Below are 17,817 nucleotides of genomic sequence, written 5' to 3'. Positions count from 1 at the left end.
ACACTGCACAACATTCAGGTTTTATATATAGTTTTATTTCTTGCTACTGGTCTCGTGTTCTTTAAAAAAAACGAACATGCAGGGTAACGAACCGCAGTTGGTTTGACGTCCGTGTCCGCTGCAAACTAATTAAACGTGAGTAACCGGGAGATGTGACCGCGAGATGTAACCGGCGGGTGTAACAGGGAGGTGTGACCATCATCCGCTTACGAGCCACCGACAGACTGTGACGTCTCGCGCGCGCAGCGACCAATGACCTTCCAGGAATGAAGCGTGTTTATAAAGCCCGGGCACCAACGTGCGCGCACTCCGCCGAGTTTGACCGCGCGGCTGTGACCGGTAACGCGAGCACCGGTTTATTTATTAGACATTTCAACATCCTAGAGACGCAGCGCTGTAACATCAGGCTCGGCAGCCGCCATGGAGCGATCCAAACTGAAACAGGTCAGTCAAAACGAGAACGAAGCACCGGCGACCCACGACGGTTCCGTGAACGGACATTTCGAGGGGAAAGCGAAGATCCCCAAGTGGGACGTGGTGTCTAAAGACGCAACCGGTGAGTCGAGCGGCAAACAGCCCTCCTCGGTCACGGAGAGCTGGAGAGAAGAGCGCACCCGAAGTGTGGAAGACAACGAGATGAGTCTGCCCAGCATCGCCGCCGCCTACAGCAGCATCCTCACAGGGCTGGGAGAAGATCCACAGAGACAGGGCTTACTGAAGACGCCGTGGAGGGCAGCCACGGCCATGCAGTTCTTCACCAAGGGCTATCAGGAAAAGATCATGGGTGAGTGCTGCTAGTGCATTAGAGTTTACTGAACTCGCACACGTGTCGGGTGTTTTATATGAGGTCCAGATGAGTGGTTCTCCACAGAAGAGAAACTTTACGGAGCAAACTTTTCAGAAACACCCCAGCGTGGTTGGATCTTCACGTTGAATGAGTCTGGATCGTTATTTTATTCCGGATCTCTCGTGTCTAATGTAGTTACAGTTACTGTAAGAGGTTTCGTATTTAAGGAACACTGTTCCTCATTCCATTAACATGCACTGTGCTCCTATTCTTCATCCTCGCCGTGTTTTTCCCCCGATCATTTTCACCTTTGTTTGCTTGTTTTCAAAAGCTTCGTCATAAATATTATTTGGAGTGACGTCCGCCTATGAGGAAAACTCATCCTTGTACACCTGACATCATGGTCAGATTAAAGGCTGATCAGAACACCGCACGTGCGCGGTGTAGCACATCTGCGCGTGTTGTAAGTGGAGGGATCAGGGTGCTGCCCCCTCTCAGTCTTAGCCCAAGACACAACATCTGGTGCTGGTTTGGACTAGCCTTTTACAGCCCTCGCAGAATGCGTTTAGCGTGCTTTCCTTTACCAAAACGTGCAGGATCCCACTGTGGCGCGCGTATTCTCAGAGAGTTTAGTGCCCCCGTTGACCTTTACCCCAGTGAGGAAGCACTGGACACCTTTATGATAATGTAATGGTAATAAGAGATACTCTAAAGAGCTCTTTATCTCGTGTGTGATTGGTTGAAATATTTACCACCCCTCTTCCCTGACACTGAACCTTGTAGAAAAGAATATACAAAATACATCATTTCATTGCATTACATATTACGTACACACACACACACACACACAAACATATATGTGTGCATGTGTGTGCAGTACTGTGTAGGAACTGCTTGTTAGACATAACAGAACTGTTAAACATAATAGACTACATAAGACATAATAAAACTGCCAAACGTAAGTACTCTGCACTCATTAGGACAGGACAGAACCACGCAGGCTTGGGTTCGGAGAGCTTTCTCATTTGTGGCCCTACAACAACCCAACTAATGACATACAGCTTTTATTGAGATGGGGTTAAGTGAAGCATTAATTAGTTTCCTCAATATATACATATTGATTTTTGGTTTTTATTATATATTATATTATATATTATTTTGTTTCCCTTTTTAATTAAGCTTTCTGGAATTATGGGCTACATGATTCAAATTCAAATAGTTGTTTTAAAATTGTATATTTTATTGTTGGAAACTCACATTCAAAATACATCTTTATATGAGATTAGCATTTGTAATTTATGTTAATACATTTGTATTATTTATGCATCTAAACATTGAAAGTAATCTATTACTATGTCACAAATGGTGACAGCCATATATAACATGTTATACTAGATGGAAGAGTTTGTTACGTTGAATAAATATACAAACACCCTTCTCTCCACAGTGACGGTCTCTGACATTAATGCATAATGTGGTAAATTCATCTGTTGAGCTAAATGCAAAAATAGAGGTTATACTTTTCTAAGTTTTGCCCCTGGTTGGGGTGGCGGTGCTACTAAAGGGTTTGCCCCCCTCTCACTGGCTCTTAGATCCAAGGACCCTCTCGTTCATGGTGCCACAATTTGAGTGGAGGGGTTTCCATAGCGACTCGTTTTCTTTGATGTGTTGGGTTTGAGTCTGCATGTTCGGTACGTATAATTGAGTGTGTTGTGTTTGTGGGGATGGCAGTGGAGGTGAAAGATGACTTAGGCTGCTGCTGATTTGATTTCCTGTTCTTTTTGTTGGTAGCAGTGTAATGCGAAAACCAGGTGAGTGTGTGTGTGTGCGCATGTGTGTGTGTGTGTGTGCGCGTGTGTGTGCGTGCGTGCGTGCGTGCGTGCGTGTGTGTGTGCGTGTGTGTGTGTGTGTGTGCGCGTTCACATGTCTGGTGACAGCTCGCTCTGAACAGCTGCTGCCCTCAAGTCAAATTATCCAGAGTGGCTCTGTGGCTCTGTTCAATTCCTGAATGCAACTGGAACTGCACAAACACACACACACACAACATCCCCTGTAGATGTAACAGCTACTTCAGTTCTGTAACACTCGATTTATTTGAATTGGATGTGTCAGAAATTAGGTTCAGTGACTAGTTACTGAAATCTTCTGATCTGACGTGTACTTGTAAAATGAGCAGTTGTGTTGAATTACAGGTACTTCCTGACGCTTGTAGAAGTTTCCCACCTTTCTCTCTGAGGGATCCAATCAAACTGTCTCATCAGGTTTTGTTGGTTAAAAAGCTGTTTTCAGGCTATTCATCGAATGTGTTTTGATGCCATATTGATCACAGCAATGACAACAATCTCAAAATCAATATACCTGTATCATCAGGACCGTGCCACGGTGACAGGCCGCAAATTACCCCCCCCCCCCCCCCCCCCCCCCCCAAACCAACATTGGAGCAACAAGTCTCACACTCATCTCGTCATGTTTCCACGGAAACTTTCCTGCAGCTAAGAGATAGGCGGTCAGGAAATTAAAAAGCCCAGGAGAGAAAAGAAAGCATCTCGTCATGGACAGATAAAGCAGGATATATTTGAGCATTGATATGAACCCAGAGAGAACAACAGCGAAGTACTGGAACATATAGCCTAATTACTTTTTTTTTTCAAAGTCACATGGGACCTTTGGGATGAGTGTACGTCCAGCCGGGTTGAGAGCTGAAGTTTAATCCTGGTGGTCTTTACTGCGCTTTTTCCACTGCAGATGTTCTGAACGACGCCATTTTCGACGAGGACCACGATGAGATGGTGATCGTGAAGGATATCGACATGTTCTCCATGTGCGAGCACCACCTTGTCCCTATCTTTGGGAGAGTAAGACACATTAATTCAGCCATTTTATCTTTGACAACAAACAAATCATTTAACGAACCAAGACCTTTTATGATATATTTAATTGTTTATTTATAATGGGAATATGCAGACACATTTTTCCTGTCAGTAATCGCGTGGTTACTTCCCTCCGTCACTTTTCGACCACTCTACGACAAATAGCGTCGAGCGATTCTATATTTTCAGTCTCTTACGACTAGAAGAAGGCACCTGATAATAGACTGTCAGTGACAAAGTAATTACCGAACTGTAATTAACTTTCGCCGAGAAAGGAAGCGAGTGCCGTGCACGAGCCGAAACGTCACGGCTGAGATGCGCTCAGGTGTGACATTTAGAGACACACGTCACAGCAGGTGCCTGGCAGTTAAGACAAAAGGGATGCAATCAGCCCCTTTCATTGCGAAAATGGGTTGTGATGACAGAACGAGCCATTGATCGGGCACACAGAGGGTGTTTGCCTTGCTTCCTTGCGATTTAGTTTGTCAGACGTAGTCCGAGGGCGCCCGCTTCCTGTCGCGCCCCCGCTGACAGCCGTTATCCTCTCTCATCTCTACACATCGCCGCTTCCTTAACAGCGTAATGACTGACCAATTTCTTATACAAAGGTGCATTTTGTTGCCCCGTTGTCTCCAATCGCGTTTGCACGTCCGCCTGATAGCCGGTCCGACCCCTCTCGGCGTGCGTCATTCGAACCGCTGCAGCCAGGTGCGCGTTCGCGCCGCCGCCACGCGCTTCACGTCACGCTCAGCTGATGACGACAGTCAACCTCCAGCGTGAACCCGCAAAAGGGCCCGTGCAGCCCAGTCGCGCCGGGGTGTTTGTGGACGTACAGATAGGAGGAACTAGTTGAAAATCCCCTCATGCGTCTTTATTACATCCTAACGGAAAGAGGGACGGAGAAAGATAGATACAAAGAGAGAGAGAGAGGAGAGGAAGAAATGGAATCGTTGCATGCGTGTTACAGCTGCCCTTTCTCCTGATCTGCTTCATCAAATTGTTGCTGACATTTGAGTGCAGCAGTGTAGTGGCGCTCTAGCCCGGGGGCAGAGGGTGGAGGAGTGGTGGAGAGGGTGGAGGAGGGGGGGGAGGCTGCCTCTGTACACACACAAGCACAGATTTCAGCCTCTCTGCTCCACCCTCCCCTCTTTCCATGCTTTCTACTTTTAATTACAATTTATTTGCATATTTAGAATTGCATATTAGAATTGCATTTTTATATTTATAATTGCATGTTTGTCCTCAGAATTGACTCACACATTACTCTGGGTAGTTTAGTGTAAATGCTCCTTATTGATCAGTGTTGTGTTTGGTTGCCTACAGGTTCACATAGGTTACCTTCCAAACAAGAGGGTACTTGGTTTGAGCAAACTTGCAAGGTGAGTATGTTATCTGCACACATATTTATTATATCTGAATATAGACCATCACTAACGCCACACTGCCACTGTATCTGAATATGAACCATTACAAACTACATTTCACTGAAGTTCATAATTAATCCAGTTGGTTCTTTTGGCCATCTGCTTTTTTAATTATACAGACTTAGCTGCTTTTTCAATGTGGCTGGGCATTAGAGTGCAAAGCCATTAGCCGTTGTAATAAACCCTGGTTAAGCCAGACTGAAAACAATGTGGTAAAGAATCTAAACCTCAGGCTGATGTAGTTGTTTTTAAGACAGGATTCTCCAGAGCAGTGTGCACACGTGTGTGTGTGTGTGTGTGTGTGTGTGTGTGTGTGTGTGTGTGTGTGTGTGTGTGTGTGTGTGTGTGTGTGTGTGTGTGTGTGTGTGTGCGTGCGTGCGCGCGCGCACACGCTCTTGGGCATATGTGCGTAAGTGTGTGAGCAACAATAAGAAGATTAACTACAATGTGAAAGTGACTGAGAACAGGGTGATCCTATCTGACCTCAATACCCGAGGTTTAACCCTTCCTCTAAACATGATCCATAATACAGCACTAGAATTGCACACAATACTGTGGACCCCCCTGAAGCAACAGGTGTACTATCAAGCTTGTCATACACACACACACACACACACACACACACACACACACACACACACACACATTAATAGATGTTTGTGCTGAGATTGTGATGGATGGTTAATGATGCCAAAGATACAGATTTCTTTTAATAAACACAGCCTGAAATGCCTTAAACATTTATTTGTTCCTTCTATTGCAGAATTGTTGAGATATACAGCAGAAGACTGCAAGGTAAGCTCTTCTGCTAATAATCTCACACCCTCACACAGCCCTATTCCTTCTGGTTGGCTCGTCTGCTGTCGCCCTAATTATGTTTGAGTGTCTGCTCCTTTGCTGTTCATCCACGATGACCAAAGATCACTGCGTTGTTTCTCAATCTTTGCTTGTTTTTTCTTCTCTGATCTAGTCCAGGAGCGACTGACCAAACAGATTGCGGTTGCGATCACGGAGGCCTTACAGCCTGCTGGTGTCGGCGTGGTCATTGAAGCAACGTACGAGCTCTCTTACATTCGCTTACACAGACGAGACACGTTACAGAGAATTAGCTATTGTGAGAGAACGTTAGCTATTGTGATACTTTAGAAATATCTATTTGTCATTTTGTAATCAAGTAGTTAATAGATCAGTTGATTTGAGGTTAGCTTGATGGGGTGTTTTAAATAAGAAACATCGTGTAATTCCGAAGTGCTGTAGCCTGCAGTCCCATGGGTTGGTGCTCTGCTGGGAGATGTTTGTGAACACCCTCTGTTCTGCTCTCTGATCTGCAGTCACATGTGCATGGTGATGAGAGGCGTGCAGAAGATGAACAGTAAGACGGTGACCAGCACGATGCTGGGGGTGTTCCGCGAGGACCCCAAGACCCGGGACGAGTTCCTCACCCTCATTCGCAGTTGAGAAGAGCTGGCAGGAGCTCAGTCCGGCACAAACCACTGCCCCGCCCACCGCCCCGCCCACCGCCCCGCCCACTACCACTCCCCCTTCCCTGACTCCTCCCCCAAACCACAACCAAACACGTCACCTACTAGATCCACTGAGCCATGTGCAAATGAGTGTTTAGCCGAAACACTGCTGTTCTGGAACCTTGTCTCCTGCCAAACCATCAGACCAACCTGCAAGATAAGGAAGTTACCTCAGCAAAATCATCTCTCCTAGTCTCTTTAAAATGTATGTGGGTGGGTGTGGTATTGTGTGCATTTGTGTGTCCTCACCAGTTTATGCAGTGTGAGTCCAGCAGGGTCTTGTGTTGCATGGTTTGTCAGGTGATAGATTTTACAAAGGGACCATTAACGTTGACTCATAGGTTTGTGAAGAAAAAAATACCCCAGCACAGCCAGCTACGCTTCTATTCTAACACGAAATCATGTTTTCTTTTTTTTTGTTGTTTTTGATTTTAAATGATGTGATGACACTTAGCCATAGAGGTCAAGCCAAAGGAATCCCAACCAACAACATGGGGCAGTCATGGTCCTGTGGTAGGGAACTAGTCTTGTGACCAGAGGGTCGTGGGTTCGATTCCCAGGCCATGACTGAGGTGCCCTTGAGCAAGGCATCTAACCCCAACTGCTCCCTGGGCGCCGGGCTAGGGCTGCCCACTGCTCTGGGCACGTGTGCACCACAGCCCCCTAGTAATCACTAGTGTGTGTTTGTGTGTGTGTTCTAATTGCACAGATGGGTAAATGTGGAGGACAAATTTCGATTGCGGTGAAAAATCATAATTGACAAATATGGCACGCACCCGCACCACACTGTAATTCTCACACACTCTCGAGTGAGAGGTAAACAACCGAAGCGGCTGTGCTGACAGCACGTTGTAATCAGTATAATCCTGATTTGTCGTGTTGAATGTGTAATTGTGTGTCTTCTGTGGTAGCACATCTCCAATCTCATATCAAATGTGTTTATTTTTGAACTGCCCAAAGTATTTCTTGGTCTAAACAACAGAAGACCTTCTTGACAGCCCGATGCTTGATGTTAGATTGGCGATGCTCTGGACCTTGAACTGTGCTGTATTAACGACCATAGATGTTTGTGCTCTGAAGGGTTTTTATTTTTCTGTGGAAAAAGGACCCAAGTTTATAGGTGCAGTTGAGACTAAAACTCTCAACCCGACCAAAAGTCTCAACTTTGATAGAAAACAGTTTATGGCAACAGGTGCTGATCTTTGATATGGTAGCATCGTTGAGTGATGGCAGTCTATGTATTGACACAGAAAATATTCAAATCCTGAATGAATTTTTAGTTAGTTAAATGAATTCTTATTTATGTGTTCTCTTTTAGCTGTAGGTCATGTTTGTAACGATTGTTGAATTGGAACCAGTCTTGGTTTAAAGAAAACGTTTTACTGAACCAATATTAAGAAATCTAGAGAAAATATATTTGTTCCTTAATACAATAAACATGTATTAAAGAGCAATACAATATAAATATTGCATTTGTATACATACATGCAATACTTTTTTTGCTTATATCACCTATAAGACAAAGTCTTTTGGTTTTGTGCTTTAAATGACCCATTCGGTATAATCAGAAAGGCAAACGTTTGATTGCAGTGCATGTGTGTTGTGGACCTGTAACTAGAATGGGAAAAACAAGCACTGAGCTCTGGTATTGTCTATGTGGCCTTCTTCACCAGGATTCAGGGCCCTGCCAACTCCACAGTATTAATTTAAAGCAACTGAATCTGTCATTTTAAGTTAATAATATAATAAACTGTTTTAAAACTGATTGCAGACTCCTGTTTGTTGACAGAATGGCGGTGCTTGGTATGAATTTTTAGCTCGTTTTTCCAGTACTTTTATTTTAAATGAACAACCAGGAAACCAGCAAACCGAGTGACCGTAACCCACTTATGTGGAAAATTATCCGATTAAAGTCAACTACCAGATAAACATTTACGTTTGTCTGACCACAGTTAATAATAATAATAATAAAACAGCTCATTAGGAGGCCAGCAGCTCTGAATACATCCTAAGGTGTTCAAATGCTGCAGTGTTTTTGGCAGTCTTGTCTCTTCCTGGTCATGTATGCAGGACTCTTCCGTGGTCCAATTACCTGATAAGCGTTCTCAGGCAAGCAGGACGTAGGATAACTACAAAGGATTCTCCAAAGCCACAAAACCAGACTTCAGAATGATTCAGCACTTCTGCCTCTAGACCGAGGCTTGCCCCTTGGCAGAGCAAATCTGATTCCGCACGGCTGATTGGTTTAAACAGAGAGGAGGATGTAGGTTTCCGATTGGTTTAAACTAAGGGGAGGATGTAGATTCCTCTTTGTACTGTGGTTGCAGCTGTATTTGAGAATTTAAGACTACTTCCATCCAATTAAATCACAGCTGGTTTGACACAAACAGCCCGCACACTAATCCTTTTTGTAAAGTTACTCTTTAATACTTCTTGTCTGTGGTTATTACAAAGATGTCAAGCATCGAACACAGACTCCATAAAATAAACAAAACAAAAAAAAATTCTATTAACAGAAAAAAGGTTCATGCATACAGTACACATTGTTCACAATGTCCCAACTCACCAACTCAACATGTACACGCGCACACACACACACACACACACACACACACAGGTACACCCCCAAACAGACATCAGAGGCCCCATTGAAATCATTACCCAGCCACACCTGTTAGGCTCACGCTGGATTAAAATTCTCAAAGTTCACCTCCCTTATTTCACCTGTTACAACTGAAGTTTCAGAGGAAAACTTCTTTCATAAAGTTGATCTGTAACACGGAGGTCCCCGGCATCTCCGTCCTATGTTTGACGTACTTCTCAAAGGACAAAGAACTTAAGAAAGAAATAACCCTCTGATGACGTTTGCAGCAATTTCTGAAATGAGATTTGTACAAAATCACAACATTTCTCTCTTACAAACACACACATACACATACATGTGTGTGCACATACATTCACACTCGCACCCCTATTTCTTGTACAGACAAGTATATCATGACTTCATATCAGCACTGAAAGTACCTAAAGTGTACTGAGCAAACAGCAAGTAAAGGACATGCTCTATTTCCCGCACGACTCCAGAACACTTCCAGATCACACAGCCAGCAAGCGCTGTTCATCACCCTGACCAGCAATGCGTCTGGATCTGCCATTACCACTGATCTTTAAACACGTATAAAATCCTTTACATTTCGGGTAAATAACCGCATCAGAAAAAAAGGCACTGCCATTTGTTATTCTAAATATGCTTCCTCAGCTTCTCATGCATTTCTAAAATATAAATTACCTTTTTTTTCCATTTTCTTTTTTTCTTTAAACATATGATATTCTTTTAAAATATATATGTATATAATATATGTAAGCCTGCAGTCAATACAGGACATCGGCTCTTGAGAATAACAAAGAAGATGTAATGTACGGACACAGTAAAACGGTACAGGATCCAGTATAGGAGTTAAAAAAATATTATGCAGTATAACTAATATGCACTAATATTCAAAGCCAGTTGAAAAAAAAAAAACAAACAAAAACGAATCGACTTCGTTAACACAGTTTGTTTGGGAAAATGAACACAGCGGTTATGTGTCACTCCGGCCGTAGCGGTCACACTGATGCACGTGGGGAGTATCACGGAAAAACACAAAATGGTGAGTCTCTGCTCGAGTGGGCGCTGGTGGAGGGGTGGGGTACCAGATGCGGAAGACGTGCCCCCGTTCTCACTCTTCTCCCGGGGGTCCCGTTTCCACCAGTGGCCAAAACTACGTCCACACCTAAACCACACGTGCAACCGCCATGTGGAAATAAGCTGTATGCCCAAATCTCACTGCATCTTCCAGCATCGCCTGAGGTCATGCGCTGAGATCGATAGAGTGAACACGATGCAAACAAATGAAAGTAAATCTACATGATCTGAGTAACAGCAATATGAAGCAAAACCCCCATCAAGACACTGGCTTTCAAATCCACCGTCAAAAAGGGAATAAAAGAGGTTGAAGTCACGGCATACACGTCTTACACCGCAGTGTTCAACAGTCTGGACACAGGACGTCCAGAGCAGACACAGAGAGAGAAAATACAAGAACAAAATCAATTGATGACTATAAAATACAGTTTTGAGATAAAAACACAACAAAAATAACTTGATATGTACTTATGGTTACCAGCCATAGCGAGTTAATACATACGGTATCTTAAATAATACATCTAATGAATACAACAACCTCTGTGACAATCATAGAAAAAAAAAGAATAAATAAAATGAATATCATTTTGAATTTGCTAATAGCATTTGTTCAAATGGCAGTGTTGAGTGGCCGTATTTACACTGTAGGTATACAAGGCACCATTCCAATGAGACGCAAACAGAGGAAACACTGAAGAAGTCTCACAGTGGCTAACAAACTATACCGAAAAGTCCTGCGCGCCATCCGCCACCGTGACACTACAGGACAGTCCCGCAAAACGATTCGGCGTGGGCTGAATCGGCCACGGCAGAGAGAAGCTCTCGGGCATCACGAAAGCCGGTCGGTGAAAACAATCCCAGTACTCAACACCCCGCTCAGCATCACACGCCGCTCATCTTCAGAACAGCAACCGCACGACACGCGTGAGACAGAGATCCTTTCCTCTTGTCTTTTCATCTGCCGGCAACGCTGTATATCCATCAGGAAGCTCAGCAAAGCTCCTCTTTGGCTTACACGTCGAACTAACGCCTTCTCCTGCGGTCGGGTGTGGTTTAGCGTCTCCGGGAGGAGCGCCAGCCCCGTGGGCGGGTCAGGAGGGTTTCCACGGCACTGCCTGCTGGAGTCTGCTGCAGGCCCCGGGTCCCCCCGGTGGGTCCGGGGTGTGGGGGTCGCATGCTGCCCCCGGATGTGAGGCCCTCGTCTACGGTGGGTCTACACGGGCCGCTGTAGCCCCTCACGCCCGCCGTGATGCTCAGGAGGGTCTATTGCACATATTACTGTTGAACTTTTGGGGTTTCACAGCACCAAGTGCAGCACAAAGAACTAATGAATAAAAGGTCAAGATGGACATTAAATACCCTCATTTAAGGACTTCAAACTCAAAAAGAACAAAAAAGAAAGAAAGAAAGAAAGAAAAAACCTTTGTACATTTGTACAAGTCTCTCTCCACGCAGAAAAACAAAGGATGAAAGACTCCTCAGGTGTAAAAGTCACAAAGTGTCAGAGAATAACATCAGATTAGAGCTTATTCCACACTGTACAAACCTACTAATGTATATACCTGGCGCAGTTACCCAACAGTTTATATTAAGACAAAACAGGAAGAAAAAAACAGAAAATAGTTGCACTCAACTGCAGCTCAAAGGGCGGGTTTTCCACACTCAAATGAATCTTTGTCTTGGACTAGTTTAGTCTGTATATGGGCATTCTCCACTGAAAACAAAACGGATGTAGCACTAGTCTTAGGCTGTGTCTACACATCAAAACAAAATTTAAAACATGCAGCTGCATTTAACAGCGTTTGGCCACCAGGTGGCGCCATTGACTCAAAAGCTCATGGTACAACATACCCTGTCTGCCACATTTCTGTAACCTCCCAGTCCAGCACTTTTCTGTCATAGCATGCACCACAAGGCAACGGCTATAAATCACTTATACTCTGATATAAGGAGGCCCAGTGAAGCCGTCCACATAACATTCACCTTCACTACAACATTCAAAAAGTCAAAGAAACAGTACCAGTGTCCAAGATCTTCAAATGACTCTGCTCATGCAAGCCAGCTGATATGCAAGCAGTTGCCCCCGGAGACTTGCCAAGCCTTTCAGACCGCAGACCTTTCACATTCTCGCCTCTGGTCTTCAGATTCACTTGCTTTGCTGACCATTCTGGCTGTTCAAACACCCCCCACCCCCCAATCACTGTCTGTTCAAACACCCCCTACCCCACATCCGCCCACACTCCGGCTATAGCCTGCCCTACTGTCTGACTTCATCCACTGACCTTGACGTCAGAGACCCCGCTCGCGACATTCCTCTCCGTCTTTATCCACATCACGTTTCTCAGCCCGCCCTCAAACACCCCCATATCACAATTACATCACTTCCCTTTTCCCCTCTATCCCTCTCTTTCTCCCTCCCTCTCTCTCTCCTTCCTTCCTCTTTCCTTTTCTCCTGACCACGTGCTACGACTTCGTCTTCAAATGTTCTCAAGCAGCTTCAGAGCAGGTAAGAGTTGGAGAAGACAAGAAAAAACCCACCAGAAAAGTCAAATCAAATCAAATCGAATCGCCTCTGCCTAAATGTAAACGCATGAGAGACGTTGCTGGAGACGAGACCTGCATGCACGCTGCTGTACACCTGAAACGCTCCGGTACCCTTGAGATTAGAGCGCTCCGTCAATGCCACAGTTGAGCTACTCTGCAGAGCTGGCGTGTTCTGGCCGGCCGGCAGCAGGGCACTGGCTCCCTGTTTGTGAAACAGTTGCGTACTGGCTGGTTGTGTTGTCCTGCAAAGTCCCCGCAGAATGCCCGCACGCTCCGGTGTCCACCCCCGTCTTCTGTGGTGTGAAGACCCCCGTCTTCTCCACTTCCATTTCCGAGCATCCAGAGTTTGTTTGCTACAGAAGTCCAGGTTGGGAAGTGCACTTGGGTCCCTCTTTTGACCACTTTATTTCCTCTTCCTGGGTTATTTATTTATTTGATTAACATTTATTATTATCTCCCAATAAATGTGTCTTTGCCTAATCTAAAACAAAACAAAGCAAACGAAAACCCCTGAAGTAGTCATGATACAAGCTGCGCTGAAGCAGCCGTTCAGGAAACGGGGAGGGGCCCTGGTTAGCCACACCCACTAGCCAATACTGCTGCTCTGATAGGCTGTGTGTTGGTAGGTGAGCAAGTGGAGGGTGTTTAAGGACAAAAGGGGGCGTGACCTCTAGATGACCTGCCGCCCCACTGCCCGCTCTGTCTCCCCGTGTACCCTGTCCTCTTCTTGCTCAGATAGTAGAAGTCCTATCAACACCATCTAGAAACACACAGAGCACACAACAGTGAATAACTCACCACTGCACATTCTAATCTAATTGTATTTGTTTGTCACAATATCAAACAATTTCAAAGGGACATCTGAGCAAATATAACAATTTTTAAAAACCAAAACACCACTTTATTCTCATGTTTCTCTCAATTTTCCAAGCAAATGAAGGAGCGTTCAAAATCTTTGAGGTAGCCAGTGGCTCTCGGATTCCTCTAGTCAGTCATAACAGAGCTCGTCGTAGCTTCTCAGACGGGTCTGACTGAAACACGCAGCACATTCACCCGAGGAAGGGCGGGCGGGCACAGCTGCTGGGTGGGGGCAGGGTGAGTTTGGGGCTAGCGTGTCGGCCGGGGAGGGGGCGTGGGCCCGGAGTGGGTGTGTCACAGGAACACTGCTGGCTCTGTGAGCGCTGGGGCGGTCCTGGGCTCGCCGGACAGGGTCCGCCCACGGGCCGCCTCGGTGTTCCGCGCTCGCACAAAGCCGCGTTTGTGAGGCACCGCGCGGCCACACTGAGCCCCTCTGTCCGAGTCCCGCACCACGACGAGGTGGGAAAACACACCCTTTATGCAAGGAAAAGAAAAATCCACTGATCCACACCTTTTTCCCCTCTGCTATTTTTTTTTTCTTCAACAGTCTACAGTCACACCCATGGACGGCCACAGCGGTTCTTTGGTTTCTGGAGAAGCGGAGTAGATGTATTCTCCACGCAGGGCGGACGCTTCCTTCTCCGTTTTGTCACTACTCATGCTCTTGCTCGAGGCTGCGTCAGCAAGAAACCCACCAGAAGGTTTCGCTTACAACTGTAAAGCTGGAAAAGGACCATCGAGCTATCAAAAAAGACGCTGTGTAATTCCCGGCCATGGAAACATACACCGTTCAACCTGAGCGAGGAAGGTAGATCAGCTCTCTAAGCTGCTACAGAAGGTGCGCAGAAGAACCCAGCACAGGCTTTACAGCATAATGACCCAGTAGTCACCAGTACCTCAGACTGGGTGTTCGCATTTCAGCCTCCAGTTAGGATGGGAGGCCGGGGCAGACGTTGGACCACTGCAGTGTTTCCACTGCCTTACACGAGTAGGGGCCGCTTCAGAGCCGTAAGACACACACAGACTGGATAGAGCTTATTAAATAAAGTATTTTAAGGCTTTTATTTTGTTTTGGGGTTTTATTTTCAGCTATAAATAGGGAAATAATTCAAATACACCACTTTCCAAAACCATTATGGCACACAGCAGCCCAAGAATGTCCTCGTTTACTATTTGATTTTAATGTGCAGGCCAGCAAATCCCATTATTGGCAAGTTTAAAGAGAAATTAACAAGATGGCTGTGTGTAGAATGTACAGGTGTGGAAAGCCGTTCAGAGTGAGTAACATCACCCACTTTTACTTCACCTACACGCATAATATTAATACATATAATAAATTAGGGATACACAAACAATACATTAATGCGGTCAGTTAGACTCAAAACCCCAACTCTCAATATCTTGGCACTTAGTGGCCTTAACTTCAACCGGCAACCACTGCCTGATGGGACATGTAGTCCAGCATAATACCAGGAAGTGACTGCACCTCTCCTCTGTCAGCCAAAAGCGGCTTTTGCTGTAGTTCTACTGAAGGTAGTTTGCTGCTGGTAATGTGCAGAGCTGCACGGTGAGTTCAGCCCGGTTGTTTCTGCAGTACTTTATTTTCAGTGGACAGCCTCCGTGGCTTCATCACACTCCGCAGCAACAGAGATGTGTGTGTGGCGTCGTGGTGACAGTCTTACCTCCCAGCGCATGCTCAGTCATACTGAGGCAGAGGGACTCTAAGCGGTTGTTAATGTCCGGCTCCGTCACGGGAACCTGCAAATCTGCGAAGCGACACAAATGCGGTAGGAGACCATTACTATCGCCAACGGCACCACAGCCATGCAGCACATCGGTTACAGGAAGGTCACTGCAGGTGTTACGGAGTAACGCACGGTGTGTCCTCTAGCGTGGATTCATGGATTTGGACTGTGACGGTGTTTAAATAAACATACATTTTTATGGCAACAGCACCTGACGGAAGTAATAGTCCAATCAGCCTTCTCTTTAACACAGCTGTGGGGGATTAGCGTACGCACACACTTACTCTAAACTCCTTTAATTAATATCACAGAGCGTCTCCTCGTGCTTTACGGTTTTCACTCACATGTTTCTAATGTAATTACAGGTGAGAGGGTCGTCTGAATTATAATTGTATAATAATAACAACAATAATAATAGCCAGAGCTCTAATTTCATTTAAAATCCTGGGGAAATGTTTTGGTCTGGCAGTAATATAAGTGGGTCCTCAGCATTGTCCTCGTAACAAGGAGGGTTTCCTGGCTTTAAAGCTTAAAGGGAAAGTTTACAGACTTTTCATGGAGCTCAGAGTGGCCCACCTCAGCGGGGCGCCTCTCCAGATGGGCCGGCGTGCAGCTGAGTCAGCCTGTCTCTACTCCCTCGTTGGGATGGAGAGCTCAGTGAGGGGCTTGCTGGGGGTCTGGCACACTTCACGGCCTATTTTTAGGGCCCCAAATCCTCAGAACCGCAACCCCCCCCCCACCACCACTACCGCCGGAGCAGCACTTGTGCTCCTGTTTTCATGACCTTAATCAATCTGTTAATCTGACTAGGCTTTTGGGAAAGTGGGGAGGGCCAGCGTCAGTTCTTGCGCTGCAATCTGGCCTCGGTCCAGGCCTCAACACACCAGACAGCACTTGCAGCGTGCATGCGTGACTCTGCAGTGCTGTCTCGGGAAATGTGTGTGGGCTTGGTTTAGTAAATGTTTTACCCTTTTGGCCTTCAAACTCCTTTTCTACTGTTGAACCACAACCCCCTCCCCACCCCACCCCCAATTTTGACTCGCAGCAAGACATTTAAAAAGTGAAACATTGTTCACGATTCAATTTCCAGAGTTAAAGTACTTCAGGAGGGTCACAGCCACTGCCCAAAGTAAAAATGCTAGGAAAATGCATTTTCTAAAATTTGGACAACCCAGAACTACAGCTTCTCCCAAAGCAACAGGTGAGACACCTGGAAATCACAGTAAACAATCAGAATGTGACAGTAAGCAGTAAGTTTCACAGTAAGCAGTAAAAAGTCCAGAATAAGCCTGCTGACAAAGGAAAACATTATTAACAAGCTATCAAGAATAATCAAATATTTAAAAATAGAAATTAACTTCTACGGTAATTAATACAAATATCTGCCATTATAAAAAGATACCAAAATGTACCGTCAGCTAGCTGGCTAAAATGCTAACGTTACTGAAGGGAGTCATCCATGAACCCTCTAGCTTGCTAGCAAAGTTATATAAACTCGTATGCAATATGTGCTGACCTCTATCATTATGAAACTAGTGGGAGAGTTATTGCTGGCCAGAATTGTATCTGCTACCCTCTTTGTGTGTAAACACTCAAGAAACCCAACTAGACAGACAGCTCCGGAGACGGAACTAATGAACAGGTGGGTCACAAGTCACAGCCATGAGGAAACACCAACTGCCGATTCATATGGAGTTTTGGAGGAACACACTTCAGTATGATGGGCTATGCTGAACAACAACCCTGAAAATGTTGTTACAAGCTCAAAACGTCTGTGTAATCTCGTCCACCTGGTTGGAACTGCCTGTCTCCAGTCACTGAAATCTGTCACCATGGGATTCTTGCCCATTGCTCATTTTCAAGCCGTGTGTTGTTGAGAAAAGGTGTTTACACAAACAACTCATAAATATTGAGAGTTCAGATTACTCCATGTCCAAGCTTGTAATCGCTGGATTAAAATAAAATATGATAAAATAATATGATGGTATCGTACCTAATCACCTTAGGCTTTTGTGAGTAGAAAGTATAAAACTTGATGTTTTAGCCAAAAAGGTTTTAGAATCAACAAATTTATTATTTCTATGTATTATAGAAAATGCTGAATTTCTACTTTCTCCTGAGAGTATTATTAAACATAGCGTGCGACAAAATGAGGAAGTTTAAGGTCACCATTGGGGTCAAGGGACTAGACAGAAAGAAGACGGGTATGGAGGCATGTTCCCGACAGAAGACCTGTGCCCGACAGAAGACCTGTGCCCGGCAAGAGCAAGTTTTCCCTAGGAGTGCAGAATTTATGTGCTTAAGTAGGCTTTACTGGTACTAACATATATCTCATCTATGTCCGTAAATCATATGACATGAGGTATGAGAAATAAGCTAGA

General features: G+C 45.2%; 2 protein-coding genes across 2 annotated transcripts in view; one reads left to right on the top strand and one right to left on the bottom strand.

Annotated features, from left to right (window-relative positions):
• Positions 1–299: 299 nt before the first annotated feature.
• On the top strand, positions 300–8,369 carry gch1 (GTP cyclohydrolase 1). The gene is made up of 6 exons (XM_076978985.1): positions 300–784; positions 3,533–3,642; positions 4,981–5,036; positions 5,845–5,876; positions 6,052–6,136; positions 6,413–8,369. Exons 1-6 carry the CDS (start codon positions 421–423, stop codon positions 6,537–6,539), a joined length of 774 nt encoding a protein of 257 aa, XP_076835100.1. The 5' UTR covers positions 300–420; the 3' UTR covers positions 6,540–8,369.
• Positions 8,370–12,499: 4,130 nt separating this feature from the next.
• Positions 12,500–17,817, bottom strand: part of samd4a (sterile alpha motif domain containing 4A) — a 42,989-nt gene continuing 37,671 nt past the window's right edge. Inside the window, 2 exon segments of the mRNA XM_076977910.1 lie at positions 12,500–13,593; positions 15,374–15,457. Of these exon segments, the coding sequence (XP_076834025.1) occupies positions 13,565–13,593; positions 15,374–15,457 (113 nt within the window). The 3' untranslated portion in view covers positions 12,500–13,564.

Source organism: Brachyhypopomus gauderio, chromosome 17, assembly GCF_052324685.1.
Source record: "Brachyhypopomus gauderio isolate BG-103 chromosome 17, BGAUD_0.2, whole genome shotgun sequence".
NCBI lineage: Eukaryota > Metazoa > Chordata > Actinopteri > Gymnotiformes > Hypopomidae > Brachyhypopomus > Brachyhypopomus gauderio.
The sequence above is the reverse complement of the archived record's forward strand: the minus strand, read 5'-3'. Positions and strand labels throughout refer to the sequence as shown.

Coding starts and splice junctions, on each gene's coding strand:
- gch1 (XM_076978985.1), top strand. CDS start 421: ATGGAGCGATCCAAACTGAAACAGGTCAGTCAAAACGAGAACGAAGCA. Junction 5,037..5,844: donor GGTTTGAGCAAACTTGCAAG/GTGAGTATGTTA, acceptor CTTCTATTGCAG/AATTGTTGAGATATACAGCA. Junction 5,877..6,051: donor ATACAGCAGAAGACTGCAAG/GTAAGCTCTTCT, acceptor TCTCTGATCTAG/TCCAGGAGCGACTGACCAAA.